The sequence below is a fragment of the Alternaria dauci genome, chromosome 5, assembly GCF_042100115.1.
Source record: "Alternaria dauci strain A2016 chromosome 5, whole genome shotgun sequence".
NCBI classification, from domain to species: Eukaryota; Fungi; Ascomycota; class Dothideomycetes; order Pleosporales; family Pleosporaceae; genus Alternaria; species Alternaria dauci.
Window position 1 is genome coordinate 276809 of NC_091276.1, and position 21739 is coordinate 298547.

The following is a 21739-nucleotide window of genomic DNA, read 5'->3' on the forward strand; positions in this document are numbered from 1 at the left end:
ACAAGTGGTTGTACAAGCGAGAAGCCTACGTTTCTCAAAATTCCTCGCTTGCTTCTTTAACGCGGTTGCTGAGCCTTCTGCCGAAGCGCGCCATACCCACAAGCACGAGTTTGATCAACTTGGCTTTGTGTTCTAGCGACAGCGAGAAATAAGAAGAAACGGGATGATGCAAATCACATTTCATACGCACCGAGCACGTCGTAATAGAGACAGTAATCCCACCGGCATTCGGGAATGCAAATAGTATCGGCTCGCCTATTATCCCCCAGAGCTTCAAGGTGTGTATGATCCTGTGCGTTCTTCCTATCGTGCTTACGAGCCTCTGCTAGCGCATCACATCGACCGTCCTCTACAACAGCGGCACAAACTTCGCTGAGACATCACCTACGATACAGGCTACAATCAAGACAACCGTCCTCAATCCGCACGACTGCGGAGATAACGACCGAGATGAAATGTATAGCGTAACAGGAAATCGTCCATCAGTCGCTCGATGATAGCCTGCTAATATACACTGCCTAGTGACGATTCTCGAGCTAGCTCGTTGCAAACCTACTCGCCCTGCAGAACTATCGATCGCAAAGCCGATTACTTCCTTTCATACTCGCATCGCAGCATTGCAATCAAACACGCATCATACTTGCGCCAACCTTTACGTAGACATGATATTGGCCCAATAATTCGCGACGAACAAGGAATTGTGGCGGATATTGCGACTCAGGTCGTGGGAAAGCTGAGTGACAGCTACAGTAGGGGCCATATCGTATTTACACAGAAGTCATTTGCGGTAATTCTGCATAGGCTCTACTTACCTTTCGCGCAGCGACACCGGAGGCTTTTTTCGCTTTTTCGGTCGTGTATCATGAGCAACGCGTTCTAGACCAACATTCACACAAACCACGAGTGTTAGAGCCGCAACCACACACAAGCGCCATGATCTGTATACCGCCCATGCAATCAGAACTACCCGCCTTATAACATAAGTCAACTGTAAAGACTTTACTGTGTGTGAACCTTGTTATCACGAAATACACAACGCTAGCCTAGGATAGCTGTAGCCAGGACTGCGAGACGTAGAGAGACGTATGTGCATCTGCAGCCCAACAAGAAAGAACGCACTAACTCAGTAATACTGTAAATTAGGAAACTAGCCAGGATAGTGAGACTCTAGTAGTCGAACTAACGGATAGAGCGAGCCGGTCATAATGCATGATCTTTAAGGTAATTCACATAGCGTTAGAAATAGTATATGCAACCCTCTATTACGGTTCAATGTTCTCTTCTACCATCCTTTGTAAAGAGCAGTCTCTAGTTGATACTTAGCTGTCTGTACCTAGCCGATTATGCTGCAACGTGGGCATTAGTCGCCTTACACTCAATAAGAATTAGAGTACTCCTAGGGAGCGCGCTTTAGCTAGATAGTTGCGATCATTGGATATGAGACAGCCTCGAAGGAAATAGACAGCCCCTGCCATCTCGGCGTCCATTCTCAACAGCTAACAGTAGCCCAGTCTTCATTCGCTTCGCTCTACCCTACCATGCATATTCGCATCTTCACTAGCCTGTGGACGATGTGTGCCACGCTGCACTAGTTGCAAGGGACCATCAACCCCGGTGAGGACTGAAGGTATTGTTGCGGAGCACATGCGAGGACCCAGCTAGTCTGGTCTAGATTACCTATATATGAAAGACCGTCCCTTGTTTCTGATGTTGTTATTTTCTCTTCCACATCGCAACCAGCGCCTTCACGAGAAGCCAAGGAGTGATAAATTCTCAAGATACCGTTCCGGACGACACGTTATATCAGGTATCTAAAGAGGCTGCATGATTGGTGACTGTCATTGACGATCGCAGGAGTATCAAGATGATACTATTCATCGGTCTTTAGGACCAGCAGAACTAGCAGTTACAAAAAAGTACTGCAGTGATAAAAAAGAGACCGAACAGCCCAGAGAGTTCGCATCCTACAAGACTAGGGAGACAGCGCCACACAACGCCGGTAAGATTCTCCGCCATGCGCATCTACCAGTACTAAAAAACCAAGCAGGGCACCAGTCCGAGGAGAACGATGCTGAGATACAAGATCTTTGGGGCAAGCTAAATAACTTAAGAGAGAAACAAAAGCGCCTCCGCATTGAAGAAGACCGCCTGCTCTCTTGTCTCCAAGTAGCATACAGATATAATAGGGAAATAATTCAATCTAGATTAATCAAGAACTACAAAATCGTTAGGTGGGCGGATAGTGTCGACGCTCATGGTCCTAATGACAATATACACCACTCCAACAAAAGAGCACGTAGAGGTTCATAGATTAAGATGATAAGGATTTGGCCATGTAGATTGAGATGACATGCGGACAGTGCACAATATCCAGATAAAGACACTGATGATACTCCTACACAAACGTCTCAGCAACGAAGTTAGTTTGGATCAACACTGCAAACGAGTTGCAAATTTAACTTGAGTAATTTACATGGCTTTGGAAGGCGTCTCGATTCTCAGGTGCCGGACTTCGGCAGTTTGTCACACTATGTCTTCTCATTTGTCATGTTCTCTATGTTCCCAAATCTTCAAATGAGATATTTCTTGCTCCGGCTATGTCTGGTGATAAATGTAGGGAATTGTATTCCCAACTGTTTTCTAACTTAGCCTTACTTTCCTATAGACTACCTACTCCCAGATAGCCGCTTATACTAAAAGAGTTTTGTAAAGAACTTAACAGTAGTAAGGAGTATCTGTCTAACAAGTTATAGTTTACGTGTAATATTAATAATAGCTGTACGTAGTCTAAAACGAAACACTAAGTAAGGGTTAATAAGTAATATTAGGGTTCTAAGGTGTTACTTAAAGCGGGTGGCGTGTAAAAGTAAGTATCTACTAGAGCTGCTGCTTTTGCTTTATTTAGACACTAAGCTGTAAAAAAGGTTAGGGATACACTCTCTACTTAAAGGTAGAAATCCACTATAAAGTCGTACAATTTTCTAACACTTCTATAGCCGCTAATGCGTGTCGCAGCTGTTCCCGTAGCGAAACGTTGTCTCGTTCAAGCTCTGTGTTCTGAAGCTGTTAATGGGATAGTCTACTGTTGAAGATTCGGATTCGAACCTGGTGCTGTAGAACATCGATCTGGTCTTTCGCTCTCTGGCGCGACTTTCGCTGACTCTCTCGGTTCTTCTTCCTTTTCTGTGCAAGTTGGGCGGCAGTGAGATTCATAATACCCTGTAGGCTTGCTTCTGATAACCACCTTCGTTGAACAACTGTTAGGTATAATTAAGTCGATACGATAGAGGGTGGTGCAAGGCTAAAGTGAAGAATGGAGGGGGGGGGGGGGGGAGATATTAGTGAGATGACAATACTTAATGGTTCGAAGACACGCATCAAGAAAGTAATCTCGGCGGAAAACTAAGGGGTGAGGCCGATATGGCAAGGCAATCTATTTTAGATACTAACTTAGTATTCGTGCTTCATACTCACGTGCTACAGTAACTAGTGCACCAAAAAAAGAGCTCCAAAGGTTAAAGCTGCTCTAACGTTATGTTCTCTCGTACTGCGACACGTTCCGGTCGCAGTCTCCCATAACTGCACTATCTCACTCAAGTATTCATGTGCCAACCGCCCCGGCGCAAAGCAGCGTCAGCTTGATACCTACATCCAGGCTAAGTACAAGGGGATTGCACAGGCTGATTGGCTAAGCAGAACCAAATTCATCCAGCTCTTGGGCAGTAAGAAGGTGGCCGAAGAAAAGTACTTTAACGTCCTCGTTCCAGCCTACCTTAAACGACAGCGGCACTTCGAGGTGTGCAAGGCATAAAGCATGCATTCCAAGACAACGTTACCTCTAACATCGAAGAATTTTGAAATCTGCCCATGGCTGTTCCCGAGCAATCTTTATACTTGCGAGTTCTCTCATTCGAGAGAACCTGTTCGTCTAGGTCGTTGAGAATTGTGGAAGTTGTGGTTGGCTCAAGCTGCTCTGCGTCATTGCAGTACCATGGGATGAAGTGGATGGCAACCATGGTAGCACATCGCACTCAGATGTGAGAAAAGATGGGAAAAATGAAGACTGATGCGCCTTCGTTGCTTGCACAACACACACACAACCATGGCCTTTCAGATCGCCACTGTTAGCCATCAAGGCATCAAGAGAATTCTGGATAATTACGGTATATCTCATTGATGAGTACCTTCAACGTAAGTGTGGTAAGTGATGCGGAAAGTATGAGTGGCTCGTTGTTAATAGGTCATCGCCGTACCATAGGATCAAATGGATGGCAACCACAGTACGACTTCGCGATTACGCCCACACAGAGATGTGAGTTAAAGGCGAGTATATATACCGACCCATGTGCGTCTTCGTTGTTCGCACAACACACACATCATGCCACTCCCTCGCGCCGCCCTCCACACAGGCTCTCTAATTCCAAATCGCATCTAAAAGAGCATTGGATGCCGTCCGCCCTTGCCCTCGAACTCGTCAAGGGCAAGCCACCACCAAGCGCATGTACAAGCTGTGTGGAATCTTGAATCATCCGAACAACGGAGTACGAAGTTGTACAAGCTCTACCTAGAGCGCGCTCTAGGTATGTGGTGCACACGCTTGATGAATGTGATGCTGATATCTGATTTCAGCGACAAACAAGAACAGCTTGCGAACACCAACAAGATCCTGGCACCATACAATATGGTGGTCAAGATCAAGAACGGAATTTAAGCTTAGAGAAAGCTTCAATGTGGACCTGGCATGAGGAAGCTGCAACATAGAAATCTATGTAGGAGCAATGTGACGTATTGGTGGATCGTATGTGTGGAATGTGTGGAATGTGACCGGCAAGCGGCGGCATCAAGAGAAGCCTTCAGGGCAAACCCATTCCCCTCAATATCTCCGTTCACTCTCCGGCTCCATACACACGCAGAGCCTTGGAAGATTCTGCCAGGTTGCTTACCAACTGGGAAGCGACTATCCATCTCTAGCCTGTTCCTTAAGGTCAAGATCCGCGGATTTAAATAATGAATCTTATCTGCCTCACCCATCTGCGAGGTATGTGACGATACTATTCCCTGAGGATGTGGCTAACCCATACCGTATAGGCGATGATGACGAAGCACAACGGTTCTTGGACGACGAAATGCGAGCAGTAGATGATCTACTCTATCGACTTCAACGCCCTAGCTTTACGCCAACGGGCTGTTCCCGAATGATACGAGGATGAAAATGCAGCACGAAAAGAACGATTCCATGGAGATCGATGAAGCCGACGAATCTATGCTTGAGAATTTCGAGATCGACGTGACAGAACATGACAGAATATAACAAAGGCAGAGATCAATGCGCTTGTACAAGCGAATCCATATATAAGCTAGCCAACAGTGCCTAGCAACTTGTTAGCTACCATTTTTACCCGTGTTAATGCTCAATTACGGGAGGAGCAAATTCCGGAGGTGGAATACGACGTGTTTAGTTGGCGGATGGCGCGCGCTATCCAGTATCGAATGACTTATAGGTGTGACGGCAGCTCCACACGGCTCAACAATGTCTAACAGGTTATGCGAAGCCAATAACAAAACGAGAGCAATAGCGGCTACAGCTTCAGGGGCTGAATCTAGCTAGTCTAGTACAAGGAGTGGAGCACTGGTGTGGGCGGGAGGCGGGCGCGCTGAGTGGACGACGGGAATGTTGAATGTTAAGATGCAGTTTCTGGGATGGTCGCTAACTAGGTAGCTTCTACGACATCGCGTTGAGAACTATCAATACCGCTGTTCTAGCATGGGTTTTACCTACCTGTTGTTGCTCTTTATCAATCGCGTGTATCTGCATGTGCCTTTGTGCACAGACGTTGGCCTTGTTAGCTACGCACTCATGCGAGTCCGGCAATTCTGGAAGAAGCAACGTGTTTCGTGTAGAAGAGAAAGATCTGGATTTCCGCTACGAAGTAATGCGGAAAGGAAAAAACGACTATTTAAGGACTAGTTGGCTCGACATCTTCTTCTGCTTGTTGAGTTGCAATCTTCGCTGTCTTTAGAAATTTGACGATTGCACGCACTCACTGTGTAGTATTTGAAGCTAAGGCGGTAGAGACTGGGAAGTGTGACCGCCAATCCGATTTGTAGACGTGGGTATGCAACTTAGGACGCACAGGTGATAGGTGCATACGACGTGGCTGCTTGGCAATAACGCCACCATGCAACAATCTGTTAAGAATGCCTGCCACTGCTGTACAGGCAATTATACACCTAAGTGGAAGGTGCACCCGCTGCACCTTGTTTCTTACATACCTAACTAATAATCGACAGATGGGCAAAGCACAGAATCAAGGCGAGAGAAGGCATCTAGGCACTTTAGAAGATAGGGCAAACGAGGCAAATGAAGCGAAAGAAGGAAAAGAGTCCTTCTGTTAACCTCCATGTGGATGGAGATGTGCCTTTGGGCCTGCGGGGGCCTGAAGTTTGTAGGGCAACGGTCATTAGTTAAGGCGACAACCTCCAGCGAAACACAACCAAAGGCACATCTACGGCAAGAATATCTGGGGTGTAAAAAGCAAGACTGCATCTAGATACTAGATTACCGCTAGCTCAAAAAGATCGAGACGAAGCAACGCGGATAGGAAGAAGGATGAAAGCTTCTATGTAGCTTCCAACAAGGATGCTAACGATAGCCTATTAACTGAAACACATCCGTTCAGGGAACTACCCAACAAGGAGTCTGGTGCTGAAGAGGCTTCTCCTTCCGACCCTAATAGAAATACAGTGCCATATAATGAATGCATGTTAATTAACACAGGACTTAAGCCTGCGTTGCAAGTAAGCTAACACGCATTCTACCGTCAACCTCTCGCGCCATCCAAAGGACGTGCTCTCTGCAAATCTGTGCAACGTGTGAATACGAGTGTCCCGGACTTGGGGCACATTTGGCGTTTCCAAATAGGATTTCTGTTATACTCAGTCTCTAAAGATAGGGGCGGGGAGAGAAACATACCACAACGTATTCGAAATCAGTCGCAATATTAGAGATAACCTCATTGTTTTTGCTCCTCAGGTCAGGATGTAGAGACATCCTCAGGTTAGGACGTAGAGACAAATAGGCTTTCAGAGCTAGCATAAGTAACCCAGGACGGTTGTACGGCTGATAAATACCCTATTCTTCCAAGCTCTTTCGTAACTGGGGAAAGGATGCCTGAATTGCTGCTTCTATGTTGCTAAGGTGACGTGCGAGCAGAACCATAGCGCCACTACTGAAATCTGATGGTATAGGCATAAGAACAAATTTCTGCAAATCAACGTTTACGAACCAATTTTTAACAGGGACGTTATGGTGGAGTTTATTAAGCGCAGCAAGCACACTGCGAAAGTCGTCGAAGATCCTCTTGTGTGCGCGCTCGGTTGCGTACGCTAGATTAATGCCATGTCGCTCACATATGGGCATGCTCTTCTTTTTCTAATCATCCAAATCTTCACGTTGAAGAGGAACAGGATAAGGATTTGGGGGAAATCCCGCTTCATAGACGTCTGGCTGGATGAAGACCGCTAGGAATTCTTGGAAAGCTGGAACCTGAAACGTATTAGAACATTTGCACACAGAATCTTTTAACATAACTTACGATAGACTGGCGATAATTAGGCTGGGAGTCATTTAGTGATGGCGATGAGGCAAAATCAAACATCGCGACTGAGGCTATGCTTGACGTGGGGATAAGACAAAACGGAGGGCATCAAGCTTACTTATGGTATATATATCGATCGCAAGCCCTGGGCGGTTAATACCCCTATCTGTCTCAGCGCATGGACGGTCGTGTCGATGAGAAAACAGCCATACTTTAAAATTTATAATTCTGAGTTTTCCGGCAGTAATGGAGCGCTGAAGGTAGTTGTACTGAGTTTGGCGCCTCTAACAAGACGCTCTGTAGCTTTTTTTTTTCGAAGCTTCACTCACTTCCTTTTCGTTTATTGAATCGATCTAGAGAAGTATACCGGCGCCAGAAAAGAATTTTTATCAATACGATGCGAAGGCGGACTTCATTAACATATTCTCCTCATGCGAGCTAAAACACCACTCGAATCAACAAGGGTACAATAGACCAAGAACCCCAAACTATAAGGAATGACCATTTAGTTGAAAGAACTACGAAAAGAAAAGGCACAAGTGCGGACCTCATTTCCTCGGGTGCAAAAATTGACGACGCTGTAAACACCACTATGCTAATTAACTGTATATTGTCGCCAGGATCAGGCACTGGCTAAAGTCAGCAGTTGTCCGTATGCGAGAATTTGTGCGCTTTACTATGCAAATTTCCCACCAAGCGGAGATATGTCGAGAATTCAAAGACTTCCAACAAGACTAGGTCCTGGGAAAGCAGATAGAGCGCCAGTAACACCAACCATAGTAACATTTCCCGATGCTTGCCTAAGATCCGATCTGGATACATGCTAACAAATCGTGCAAGCGCCAAGCGAGCTATAAAGAGGTGGACTTGAAGCTAGAGACCCATAGTCGGATGTTGTATTGAGCTTGATTCAAGTGTTGTCGTATGACGATCGGACAGTGTCATTAACAGTAGGCGTGGGGATTGAATGAACTAATTTCTAGCGGCAGTAGGAGGTCTTTGAGCTATCAAGTGCAGAAATTCCTACTATTTAAAAAAGCCCCTGAGAAGAGCGGGGTTACATGTGGGCCAGCGCACACGGCATCGGCGAGCAAGTATCTCCGCGCATATGATTAACATAGGCAACCGCTAGTGATGGAAACGTCATGATAAAAAGACAATCTACAAGAGCTTGTTAGGTTATAAATGGTGAGGATCAGCCATAGATTGCATGGTCATTAAATGAAGAAAGAGCAATTGGATACTGTGTCTACATCCATCTATTACAAGCGATGTACTGACCCCCCTACGCTCTAATATTTCCGTAACGGCGTTGCATGACCAGTTCGATCAATCGTTCATTGGTGTTATCGGAGTTGAGTAATAGACCATTTTCGACTTGAATGCCTTTAAGTTCGTCATGATTTTCTTGAGGCACGTTAGAAGTGAAGAACTCGAAATAGGAGTTGTCAATACAACCAATAAGGGTGCGATTGATGCAATCCAGTCCTTGCAACACGTTCCCTGCTCTTTGTTAACAGCGACCTACTAGGTGAAGTCGACACAGACCAAGTTGATGCTTCTGTCGCACTAGAAGTTTCATGTAGTCTTCAAAACAGACGAGGCAACGCGTAAGCTTGTGGTTGCCCTCTACAGTGTCGGTTTTCTCCATAACATGAACATCAGAAAATACGTCTTCCTTCTCGGGCAATACGGCTTCGATGTAAAAAATTTCCTTTTCATTATCCTCTTCAGACGCGCATGCAACGACGATACGAAACGGAATCGTTACGTCAGTGTTGGCTTTTCCCAAGCAACTCATAATTACTAGGATTCCTGTCGCTCTTAGAGGAAGAAGTAGCCAGTCTCGAGCGGATTTAATTGTGTGGTCGGACGAATTGAAAGACTTCGGGAAGATTTGAAACATGATGGGGGCGGTAAATCGCAGGAAGAGATACTTCGAAAGTGGAACTGTAAACTACGATATAGAGTGTGGCGAAGCCAAGGAGAAAGATATTCCTAGACTTCTCATTACAAGAGAAACAGTTGCTTTTATCATGTCAAAACCGCTCCTTGAGTGGGGGGCCATGTCCAGCTCCACAACAACTATACGTCCTTCATTAAGCTATTCCCCTTGTGCTGTTTCTTCCATATCAAACTGCTACGCTGAAACCACTTGCAGTGCTCTTGCATGCATAGTACAACATAAACACTGATCAACACAGCAAACCATGCCTGGGCACTCTTTCGCCGCCAATCGATCTCTCTGGTGGTTTCGGGGGCAATACTAGCGCAGGTCTAGGCTGACATGCGCGGACTGCTAGCAGCGCATGAATTAGCGGTGACAGAGCAGCTTAGCAATATCTACCCCTGCGTGCATTCCGTACCAAAGCAGCTCTTCTCGCTTGCGCATCAGACTAACGGGACAGGTCAGCATCCGGGATAATCCTTGCGATAAGGCGGCCTTTCTTTATGGACTATTTATGCTATCAACTGCTTCTATAAGTGGCCGTATTTGGGCACATTATGGATTGTTCGCGTAGCATAGACCACAGCTCATTACAAGAAGTTATTTAGTGCTTATCGTAAACTTAATTGACACTAAGGAAGAGCTTTCAGCGATAGTTTAGTAAGTACCTGCAAAAAGGCAACCGGTGAGGCTCACTAGCTACGGCCGCTCCGGTCGGCTAGGTATGTCAAAGCATTGGTACTATATGCATGGCTGTATGATTGTAGGGTACGTTCTTTCTGCAGCGCGAGCCTGCGGGCTGTTGTCGTACTTGTTTGTCCCTCCGTGTTGACTGACGTTAACTGATGGTAAATAGAAGGATTCTCTTCTACTATAGTGCTTAATGCGTTAAGATAGATACGCCTATTTATAATGCGTTTAGACGTACGATATTAGGAGAGACGTTAGGCAAAGCGCCGGAGCACAGGCTAGGTTTTAAATAGAAGATAATTTAGGTACATATTGTTGCCAGTGATGCTTAATCTTAGTGTTCTCACTATTCACTATACGCTAGGTCTTCTACTTCACCTGATGTGCTGTTGTGAAGGGCTGCTCGCGCTGACAAATATCCTAGCTAGGGCTAAAGAATTAATCGATTCTCCTTTACATCCAAGAGTACGCAACGTCTCGAGATCCTGACTTAGGAGCGGAGATTTTAGCCAAAACCTGGACAACCTATCGACTGTGCGATTGCGAAGGGCATGCAGAGTCCTCTCTGTGAGCTGCGTTCGCCCAGCTAGGAATGGATAGATTGCGGAAGAACGGATAGCCTAAAGGAGAAGCACATTCTTAAACTCCCTGGGCAGGGTTAGTATAGAAAGTAGCGTGTAAACAACGGGGCAACTTGCGCGTGAAGCGTCTTCACAGGGTTACTCAGCATAACTTGACTGTTGCTCGTGCTTTGATATGGCTCGTATGCACTGTCGACAGCCGCACCGATGCGGTCAAGAGCGATGATACTTACAAGAGCAGCTTTTACCCAAAGGTAGACGACTTCGGTTAATTCTCGCTAATCTGCAGACAGCTTGTCCATTGTTGGAGGAAAGCACTTATAGTGTAACACAGTCTCCAGATGTGGCCACAACGACTTAACTATGCCGCTGTAATACTCTACTCAAAGCGAAGCCTTAAGAGGGTCGGTTAATAGGAGTTCTTCGTCTTTCCAGGCTAGCCATAAGGAAAGCGACGATCTCCATTTTTTCAGAATCTCAATTTAACATCTCGCAGTAGCCGTAGGAAGCGTTCGCGCTGTCTCAAGTATCTTCCGGAGTTGCACCCTAGTTGCGTAAGCCGTTTCAGGACCTTCTTCTAGGCCTCCTACTAAAAGCATGTCGCTTCTAGTAATAGAAATAAGGCCCAATAAGACGAAGCGGAGGCAATCCTTAATACTACTAGGGGGAAGTGTTAAATTAGATAGCTGAACTTAAGTGTAGTAACTGACCGCGCTAGATAACGACATATCCAGGAACTCCTCTTCGTTTCTTCTGATATTTAGGGGCTCTCGTCTCGTACGGCTAGGGCATTATCAGGAACATATTCACTAAATCTTGTCAGCCTAGCATATCAGAGAACGGTGGCTAATCTTACTAGTGGCCAAGATCTATAAATATGCGGTAGGCGAAATGAATGTGCTCCTAACTCTTATAAAGCATTCCGAACTAATTAGTGTATAGTGCAGCCAAAGTCATAGTTTGTGCAAGAGCGACACTGGATACTCCACGCTCGCGTTCGAAAATGCTCTGCGCGTAATAGTAATATGGCATGCCTGGAAGGATGCCGGGATGACCTGAACGGTCTCGGATTGACCCACAACTCCCAAGTGCGAGAAAGAGGAGGACATTGACATTGTGTAAGCACGAGGTGATTGAATCCTCACGTTCCGCTGCTGTATCCTTAAGGAAATCGTCGCACATCTTCCGAGGTGCGTCAAACATCGGGTGCAAGACGTGCACTTTTCGAATATATGCCTCAGACAGCTCGCGCAGCTTTTTGTACGAGAAGAGTGTCGTTCGCGTGTCTTGATCAACTTCGAGCAACTTAAAGTGCAAAGAGCTAGGAATAGAGAGTCGCCCGAGGCTTCTCATTAGTTCTTCTTATTACAAAGTGAGAGTTTTCACTTAGTGAAACGTTTATGTCGCTACGTCGGCTAACTTCTCTAATGTTCGATCCTTCCTAGGAATAGTTAATGTCGAACCATAGATCGCAAAATAGCAACATACTTTAGCGGTGCTACTTCGACATACTGGCACTCGTTTCCTTTTCCCTCTTCTAAACATTGCTTGCATGGTTTACGCCCGTTGCATTTCCGCTTACAAGTCCGACATGACAAACAAGCCTACTAAGTTCAAGGCTAACGCTTCTGAGGTATTTCTTCGTCGTGTAAGTGTAAGTAGCTACGTTGCATGTCGAAATCACGTAGATTGTACATCGGGCTTTCGAAGAAACAGTTACAATAGAGCCAAGCAATGAAGACCTAAGGAGTGAAGTTGTGAGAGGGGACAAACAAAGGCCCAAACAGCGGCTAATTCAAGCACACGTCAACAGACTAAGGTAACGAGGGACTTATCTAGAGAACCAAGTCACAGCAGAGAGCGGGGCTCCGCCAAGATGATTGAGAAGTCTACATCCCTACAGGTAAGGTGTTCCGGTACAGACGCTTCCGAGGTGGCGTGTCACTAGCTGCACCGCAACAGGAGCGCTAGCAGCTAACAGTGCAGAGCGTTATCACAGTGTATTCTCTGGAGGAAAGAGGGCATGTTCTGCTCATAAAATTACTTAATAAAACCGAAATCCGATCTATACACTCAGAATAGACTGAATGCGCGCTTGTAAAATGGGATGGCACTGTTCAAGCGGAAGCGCTTCGCCAACTTGTATCTGCAAACCCTCCAGTAGGAGACTACGGTAAACAGGATCCCAAATATCAATATGTTTCCCCCGAAACTGCGACAACTAATCGTAGGCAGACTCTCCGATAATTTCTCGTAGTTTCCTCGCAATGCGCTCGCAATTAATAAGTGCGCCGAAATCAACTCTTTCTAGGAGGCTAACATTGTCTAATCAGGTTAGGACAACCACTTCACAGCTATAAACCCCCTCACGACTTGCGTGAAAGGAGCCGACTATAACAACTCCTGTAATCTTCTCAGGAAGAAAGGCATCTATGACAAGACTTGTATGCTTAGGAGTGGTCTGGGACAGAGGGAGCATATCATCGGAAGCAGCATACTCGGGTGCAGACAGGTTTGCTTTACACATAGGATGCCTCATATCTCCCTTCAAGTCGCTAGACCCCCTGTAGGTGTTGACCTCAGTGTTAATATCGGTGTTTAAGCGATGCCTAGTATCCGGAACAATAGCCTCTTCTGATAAATGGAGAGAAGCTCGTCGCAAGTCTGGTCCGCGATGCCAAGCTGGGAAGTTCCAACGATTAGGCCTTCTCTGGGTTGGGAAGAAACACGATCCTAGCCACTTTACTAAGCTGATCCAGTCGGACTGTACGGGATCGGCTCCCGCATGTAAGGATGGATGCTCCGCGGTGCTCGCTGTGGTGGTGGCCTCCACCGGTCTGCTGCAACAAGTTCTACCGAACTCCGTGATCCTCTTGACTGTATCTTCGTATAGCTTTGTACGGCTGAAGTGCATTTGAAAGAAGCTTTCGACGGTAAAGATCTTATCTTCATCTACTTTTATAGCAGAGCTCGGCCCGAAGGATTGCGAGACGTTCACCTGAATATAGTGCGTACCGCTCTCGCACCAAACGTTACGGCAGGCTTTGATTTCTGGTTTTAGGGATCCCAGGTGCGTTAATTTAATGCGAATATTTTCGATGTTGTAGCTATGCTTCGCTTCTAAGTAGTGTATATATGGTTCGTAGCAACGGTAGCCGTAGTGCTTTAGGCAATAACTGCATTAGAACTTTCTGTCCGCTACGATATGTTAACCTTCAGCTTCACTAAAATCATAAGCATAGGCTGAGGAAATAGGTGACTTACAATCAGGGAGAAGGACGAGTTCCTCTTCACGTAGTCGCTAGTCTAAAATATCAGGCTAGAAGGTCAGTTCCTTCCTTGCGTTTTAGAGTTTAGGTTAGAAAACAGTGGGGGGCAACTTACCCGAGATGCAGCCACAGTATCTTGAGCTATCTTGCCAGTATTTTGGGTTGGAAAGAAGGCAACCGGTGAAGGACGCAAGAGCGGTGAGATGATGGATGCAGGACGTCTCAGCCTCGCAGGAAGCGTACATGATAAATGAGTATCTTAGCTATCTATTCGCGCCAGGCCATCCTATTGGAAGAGCTTTAGACACAGAGATACTACTACTATCTAGGAGGCGGCTCGAGTTAGGGCCCTTAAACAAACGGTATGGACGCGAACGTAGGCATGAGATAACCTTCACGGCGCGCTTTCGTTAGTCTGGCTAGGCATTGAACGCATTAGTCTAAGCCAGAGCGATCCTATCCGTGCATAAGTCGATCGCATTATAGGGACGCTTCCTTGACAGGCCGAGTCCCGAGATTAGGACGGCATACCTATTAAGAATATGCCTTCTGCAGTTGGAAGGCCTAAGTTTATTAGGCACTACGACGATCTAAGCCACGTAGGGCGGTACCGCAGGCTAGGTATGGTAGTAAAGCGATCAGCATATGCGGCAAGGTCGTTCAGTGAGGCAGTTGATGCAGCAGAAAGGAGCTTACGCGGCCCGAGCCTCCAGATACCACGTTGTGAACACTCGTGGCGTGGGTGGCAGAGATCCTGTGCATTTCGTAAGGTGGAAGCTAAGTGCAAGTAACTTAGCAGCAGTCTATCAAACATTTCAAGTGTAGACACAGGACATTATCTGAATATGTTCTATACAACAGAATTAACGGCAATGATACGTATCACTTCGTGTTCTAATAAGGAATTGTTGAGACTATGTGTCCTGCCACTTCAATTTTCTTTTTCACCCAGTGCACTCGGCATTCAACTCTTTACACTTTTAACATAAAAAGAGGGCACCACGTTTGATTCCCTTGTTGTAGCAGCAGTCGCAGGCTCTGCTCAATCGCTTTTTCTATGGCTGCTTTGTCAACAGTCAATCGGCGAAATAGAGATACGACATTGAACCGGAAGATTACTCTAGATACGGTATGTGCATCAATAGCTAAGACCCGCAGTTGCATAAGCAACTTTAAGTCGTCGGGCGGGAACTGCTTTGGCACAATAATCGTGTAAAGGTTGTACTGCGAGTATCTAATGAACGCCACAACAGCGTCCGTGGTCTGCTTTGGTGATCAGCGGTGTTAATAACAGGGCTGGGTCACATACAATCACATTGGTGGCAAGTACCGTAGCTTGAGCCATCTGGAAGTGAATGTGGTGCAGGAAGGCAACCAGTGAAGGACACAGAGGCAGTAAGGCAAATCGAGCGCGTTTCAGCCTTGTGGAAAGCAGAGTTTAACATTAGCGTTGGCCGACTGACCTAAGCTCAGCAGTAAACGTGTGAATACTTTGAAAAAAACATGCCTGTCAGGATGGCTGGTCTCTCGCGAAAGACATTGTCTATGCCCATGTTTGTCTATCTCAACCGTAACAGTGGTCTGGCTGACGCCTGCAAGGCGTTCGAGTCCAGGAGCCGATCCGTAGTGAAGCGAGTGGCAAGCGCGGAGGTGATGTGCTTGAAGTAGGCCTAACCTCAATAGAAACAATTACCGAATGGCAGATTTGCGCTTAAGCAAAGAAGGTTAGGGTCGTCGCGGCATAATGGGAGATTCCCAAAGTAGTTTAGATTTGGAGACCAGCAACGGGTATTCAAACCCAAGCTACTTTCGGAATCCCCCTCGCCATTGAATTCGCGAACGCCAACGTCCCCCTTCCGAGAGAAATGGCACTCTCTGGGTATCAGAAGGACTTGATAAAAGCATTGAGTCTGTGCAAGCCATCCTATATCATCGAAAACAAAGTGAGCTGGTCCTTTCGAGTCAGTGCTGGTGTATGACTTAACAATATCTAGGCCTTGCTTGAATGTTTCCGTCAATTCATACAAAAAGGGACTATACTCGAGTGGTGTACGATTCTTCCAGAGAACTTTGGGGCTCGCGATGTATTTACGTCCATCGAATGTCTTCGGATGCCGGTCCGTGCCGCCGATGAGGCCACACCACAGCCACACCAGCCACACCAGCCACATAATACTTTCAAACTACCACACGAAGAATACTTTGAAAGCCTTGTTTCGGACAAAAAGAGGTTGAAAAGATTAAACCAAATCGCTCAACGTATGACTGGTGCTCAAATAACAACACAGTTACGTAAAGTCCATGAAGACCTTATCCCGGCGGATCCGATTACACAGGCAAAAGCAATGTACCAGAGAATAGAGCAGCCTGTGGATCAAAGTAACATATTGTATCGGCAACATATCATTCTTTTCGGGGATGCAGTCGACCGATATGCAGCATTGCAGTTACTGCAGCTCTCAAAGGGGCGAGACAGCAAAACCGCGGCCTTCGAAGAGATCGCTAGAGAATTTGGAATAAAGAAGACGATTGTGGCTAAGAGATATACTCACTCTCGTCAATATTTGAAATTCGCGGAAATCGGAGGCCCAGGTTCTCTGCGTTCAATGGATGGCTTCAAGTGGGAGTAAGCACAAAAACAACCAAAGTTGGCATTCTCTGACGCGCCGCAGTATGGAAAACACCAATGAAGAGGATATAAAGTTGCTCTGCAGCTACCGGAAACGCATGCTCTCGACAGTGGAAGAGCAATCCCAGGCTCTCGATTTCGTAGTGGTGGAAGATCTTGTCCACAGTCTCCTAGCCCAAGGGGTAGCGGCAGCCGAGATTGCACAAGGACGCACCCGTTTAGCAAAGTTGATTTGCTGTCACGTGGAAATCGAAAGATTCATACAAGATGGCACGATACTTCCAAAAGGCGTGAGCAAAGGCAGCAACGAACAGTCCCGGCGTACATTTTCGCGATCTCCAGCAGAACCTGAATCTGGGATAGATGTCAGACCACCCCCCCATACTATTTATCCTGATCCGCAAGGACATATACCCTTCTATTATGCTCTACAAAGACAGCAACCGAACGCTGCCAAACGACGGAGAGTCTCCGGAAATGAAGGCGTGCAGCCTCCGACGGTATGCCCAATCCTAATGCCAGCAGACAATGGAAGTACAACTCAAGCAGAGGGCCAGCACTTCTCAACGGTGATCTCTATTCTTCCGGAACAGCAGCACAACTCTGTACCACCTTTCGAAGAGGCAGGCAGTATAGAGCACGGGAGTCTTAGCTTAATTTCCCACGTAGCGTCTCACGGGAACCTTATACTAAGTTTAGAAGAGGTAGAGTAAATTCAGGAAAAGAACATGACTTATTTTAGACTATACAGAGATGAACTAGTAGTAGACCAGCGGCTTTTAGCATCCCGCTCTAATCCACAACGGTCTATACTTGATAATATCGCTGCCCAGCAACCTTCATTAGTTGACAATAATTTGCCTCTTCTGCCGAACTTAAACGCAGACGCAGATTTCACATTATACGCGATAGAATTTGTACACACCCTAGATAATAATGCTAGATTTGCGTTTAGCCTTCACTATAGTCTACAATAATGCTAAGTAGTTAGCTTCTCTAGTAATAGTAACTTCTACTTAGGATAAAGGATTAGATTAATAGGAACGTTGGCGGATATTCTGATGGAGACTTCCTCGTTACTAGAAAGGACCTTTATAGTGTGCGGTCGCAATTTCTTAATTACATAATAATCGCCAATCTTAATATCGATTTCCTCTTTAGCATTGCTGTCGATCTAGATTAGTGATATAACTCCGACATAGTCTCGTAGGATTATCAGCCGACCTTTAACTAGGCGTAGCATAACCGGCTATAACTCAGGCTGTAAGCCAACATCCGGTATTGCCTGTTAGATAGTGACCTACTATAGTTTATTAGGAACTATCTACTTATCGTGAAAGGAAAGTTACGCACCACTTAGGTAAAGTACTCTTGATTTAGAGCTGTAAACTTAGGGCTTAGCTTAAATATAAATATTTCTCCCTGTTGCGCTAACACCTTAAGTTCGCTATCGTTCCTAGCTTTTATCGAACCCTGTGCTTTATCGTCCTGTTCTCGCGTTTTAGCGGCCACCTTATAGATCCGGGCATCGAAAGATGTAGTAGTTTCTACAGTTTAATTTAAATGCATTACTAGCGGTAAGGTAATGAATGGTAAAGGTTGTGGCTAATGTGGTAAAGAGTTTTCGGTGCAGTGCGGGGCAATCTACTAAATATATACATGTGCAAAACCGCGGAAATGTGGGCAAAGCTACGATTAGTACTTAGTTTGAAAAAAAAAGTGCGCGATATTCACAAGTGCGTTCTGAGAAAGTACGTTCTGAGAATGCATAGCGTGTATTGACAAAGAAGCGCCTGGACTGCCTACACTAATGTGTTTAAAGTTTAGCGTAAGCTGATGCCTCCGCGATGATTGTCATCTCATCTTCATAGCTCCATCCTGCGATAAAGTGGCCATAAAATCTCATCTCAACCCTAGCTCCCTCTTCTCTGCATCGCTCATAGGTCGCATAACAGACCCTGCAGCTGTCGACGGTTGGTCACGGGACTCATTCTGACCTCGAGTGCTGCCACACTGACTCTCTCCATTTACAGTACGAGTGCCTTGACCATTGGATGAATTGGAGGTGTTGGACGCAGGATTTGGCTGGTCATCAGGCATGGTGGGTGGCTTAAATCTGATTGAAGTGAGTAGTTGTCTTGTACGGTGCTTATGATTTCAATCACCTTGAAAGCTACTAATACAGCGTAGTAAGCGTTGTAGACGGATCTTTGTAGAGACTCGGTCGGATAGCGCTATGGTCTTGCGAGAAGACGAAGGAGACGGCGTCTGTTGAAGTCTTGTCGGGCAAAAAGAAGGGCTACTTTCGTCAATAGAGGAATGAGGATGGGATGATCAACCTGCTTTCAGAGACAGTAGGTATCCCTGGACGCTTGCAGATGTTATTGCAGCAAGGATAACAGCCGAAATTGCACTGCCAGGCTATGACGATGCCGGACGGGACAGGAATAGAGGAACTGGTGAGGACTAAGTACGGTACGACGTGCCAAGAATAGAGAAGGTGTTGAGCGTGTTATGCTTGAATAGATGCGTACTTAGAAGAGGATTTACACGGGAGTGTGTGAAGAAGTAAGGATTGATTGTAGACTTTATTCAGATCTTTCCACGCCACAGCCACGCCTCATCATGATCTTGATACGTATGAGCACGAGTGAGACGCTGTAATTTCTCTCCGTCTTAAGAGCCATCTAACCACGATTGTGCAACACCATGCCGTTCTGCGAGTGAAGCAAGGTATATCGCAGACATGACAACATGCAATGCTATGCAGATGGGACGATTGTGCTGCCAACTATGCCTCATGCCCCTAAGACAAGTTATGATCCGCCCCCAGAATGCCCCCCAATTACCCCCTAACCGCCACCTTATCTCTCTTTCCAAAGCCCCGAACAGCATCCTTCTGGCGATTAAACTATTCCAACTCTAGATCTTGGTACGAGCAACGGAATTACCTATGAGCGAGAGAGGAATGTGGTTTTGCCTGACAGAAGGGCCACACGTGTTAGTGCCTCGGAACTGTAAGCGTCTTGAAGATTATTAGGGCACTAGTAAGTTCACTAGAACCTAAAGTTCAGATGTCTTTAACCTTCACCTACACAACATCCAGGCATAGCCCAAAATCTGTCTTGTACTTAAGTATATAAAGTCAAGGTAAGTGTATTAGCAATTTTCAGTCATTCCGCACCTAGCACCGACGTGTGATCAGAAAACACTGTCCCGTTGGCTATGCTGTCGATCGTTTCGTCATGACATCTAGATTCGCTCTGACCTCACTACCCCTGTTCAACAACGACTAATGGCGAATTGACAGGTCTCGGGGCGATCATACGGGAGTCCCGCCACAAATATATCAGCTCACAAGATACAAAGTCTCTGTACCATCAGGGTTGTGTCTTCCGGGAGTTTCGCCGATCGGAAAGAGGGGTTCACGATCTTTCTGACTTAGCGTGGTATTTTAGCGCGCCCCAGCGTATACTAGCGGCCACGTATCTTACTGCATTAAATTTAGGCGCTTCCACGTGCTCTGTGGCGCACAGAAGTGTGTTTAGCTAGTTTGTCTAGTTTGCTCAGTTTGTCCAGTCTGTAAATAGCAACGTGTCCCTGCCACTATCCTGACTTTGCGTTCCAGAGAACGATTGCTCATACAGCATTAAATACACCAGTCACCATCTTCCGCACTTCGCCCACATTTTCTGTAAACTGTGGAACTATCGAAAAAATGCCCTTGAAGGCAGCAAATTCGCCAGGTATGGAGCTTCCTCAGAGAGTTTTCTATCATTATCCCTGGTAGGCTAACCTTTACATGAACTTGCACTTGCAGCCTGCGATCACACGCGCTCAGACGGACTGAGCAGCGAAGCCGATATCAAACCTCAGGGCCCTATCGTTAATATTATCGAGGGGAAGGGCGAGTTCCTGGGCGGGGGAGCGACGGGACTTGTAGAACGCCTTGATTCGGGAGATGTGGTCAAGTCTCCTTGGACGGGGCGTCCCACGGCATCAGACTGCAGGCAAGAGATGGCGATTGAGGCGCAGATATATGAGAGACTTGGAGTACATCCCCGACTGGTACAATTTAAACGCTGGGACCCTACCGGCCATACTTTGACGCTGGAATACATGCCTAATGGCAATCTCAAGGAATACGTTCAGAAGCATAGGCAGGAGATATCGCCATCGCAGAGACAACAGTGGGTGAGGGAGGTCACTGAGGGCGTTGAGCTTCTACACTCGCACAACGTTATTTAGGGTGATGTTGGGCCGCACAATTTCCTGCTCGATATCGATCTTAGCCTCAAGATCTGTGACTTTGGCGGATCTTCCTTGGATGGCTCGCAGGCCACAGTCGCCCCTAGAGTGAGATACAGGCTGCCAAGCTTGGGTGGGACGACGGTCAAAGAGGACCTTTTCGCCTTGGGCTCGACAATCTACTTCATCGCCACCGGGCACGAGCCGTACGAAGAGCTGACTGACGATGATCAGGTGGAGAGACTGTACGAGGATAGAGTATTTCCAGAACTAAGCGAAGTACCCTTCGCAGAGATCATTGCACTGTGCTAGAGACAGGAAGCTAAATCGGCTAAGATGATTATCGAACTTGTGATGCGCTCATCAGAGAAATGTCAATCAATATAAGGCACGTTTGATCGAATGTCCGTCTACTTCATCATTTAGTTAGAAAGAGAAGACGCTACTTGTACTTCATGCGATCAATATGCTACATCTTTCTGCGACAAGTACCATGTAAAAGATACGCTGACTTGGTATAATGAGTGTGCTACAAACGAAGGACTATCTCAATACATATATCCAACATATCCAACGTCTGCTGACCAAAGCAATTATTTGGGAGATTGCGCTCTCTTTAGCGCTGAGAAAAGCCTTCATCCCAATGATTGGGACACTGAACGCGACTAGTGGTTGCGGCCAACGTGCTCGTTCCCAGGTTTGTACAGGTATTGCCCGACTAGAGTGCGGTTCGACATTTGACCAGGTCGGTGGATGTGGTGTTACAGGATGAGGGG

The 21739-nt window shown here is 46.3% G+C and overlaps 1 protein-coding gene across 1 annotated transcript; it reads left to right on the forward strand.

Moving 5' to 3' along the window:
• Positions 1 to 20330: 20330 nt before the first annotated feature.
• ACET3X_005661 (uncharacterized protein) lies at positions 20331 to 20963 on the forward strand (the record flags this gene model as incomplete). Its single annotated transcript, XM_069452105.1, has 2 exons — positions 20331 to 20461; positions 20536 to 20963. The coding sequence occupies exons 1-2, from the start codon at positions 20434 to 20436 to the stop codon at positions 20961 to 20963; spliced, it is 456 nt and encodes a 151-aa protein (XP_069306021.1). The 5' UTR covers positions 20331 to 20433.
• Between the last annotated feature and the right edge of the window lie 776 nt (positions 20964 to 21739).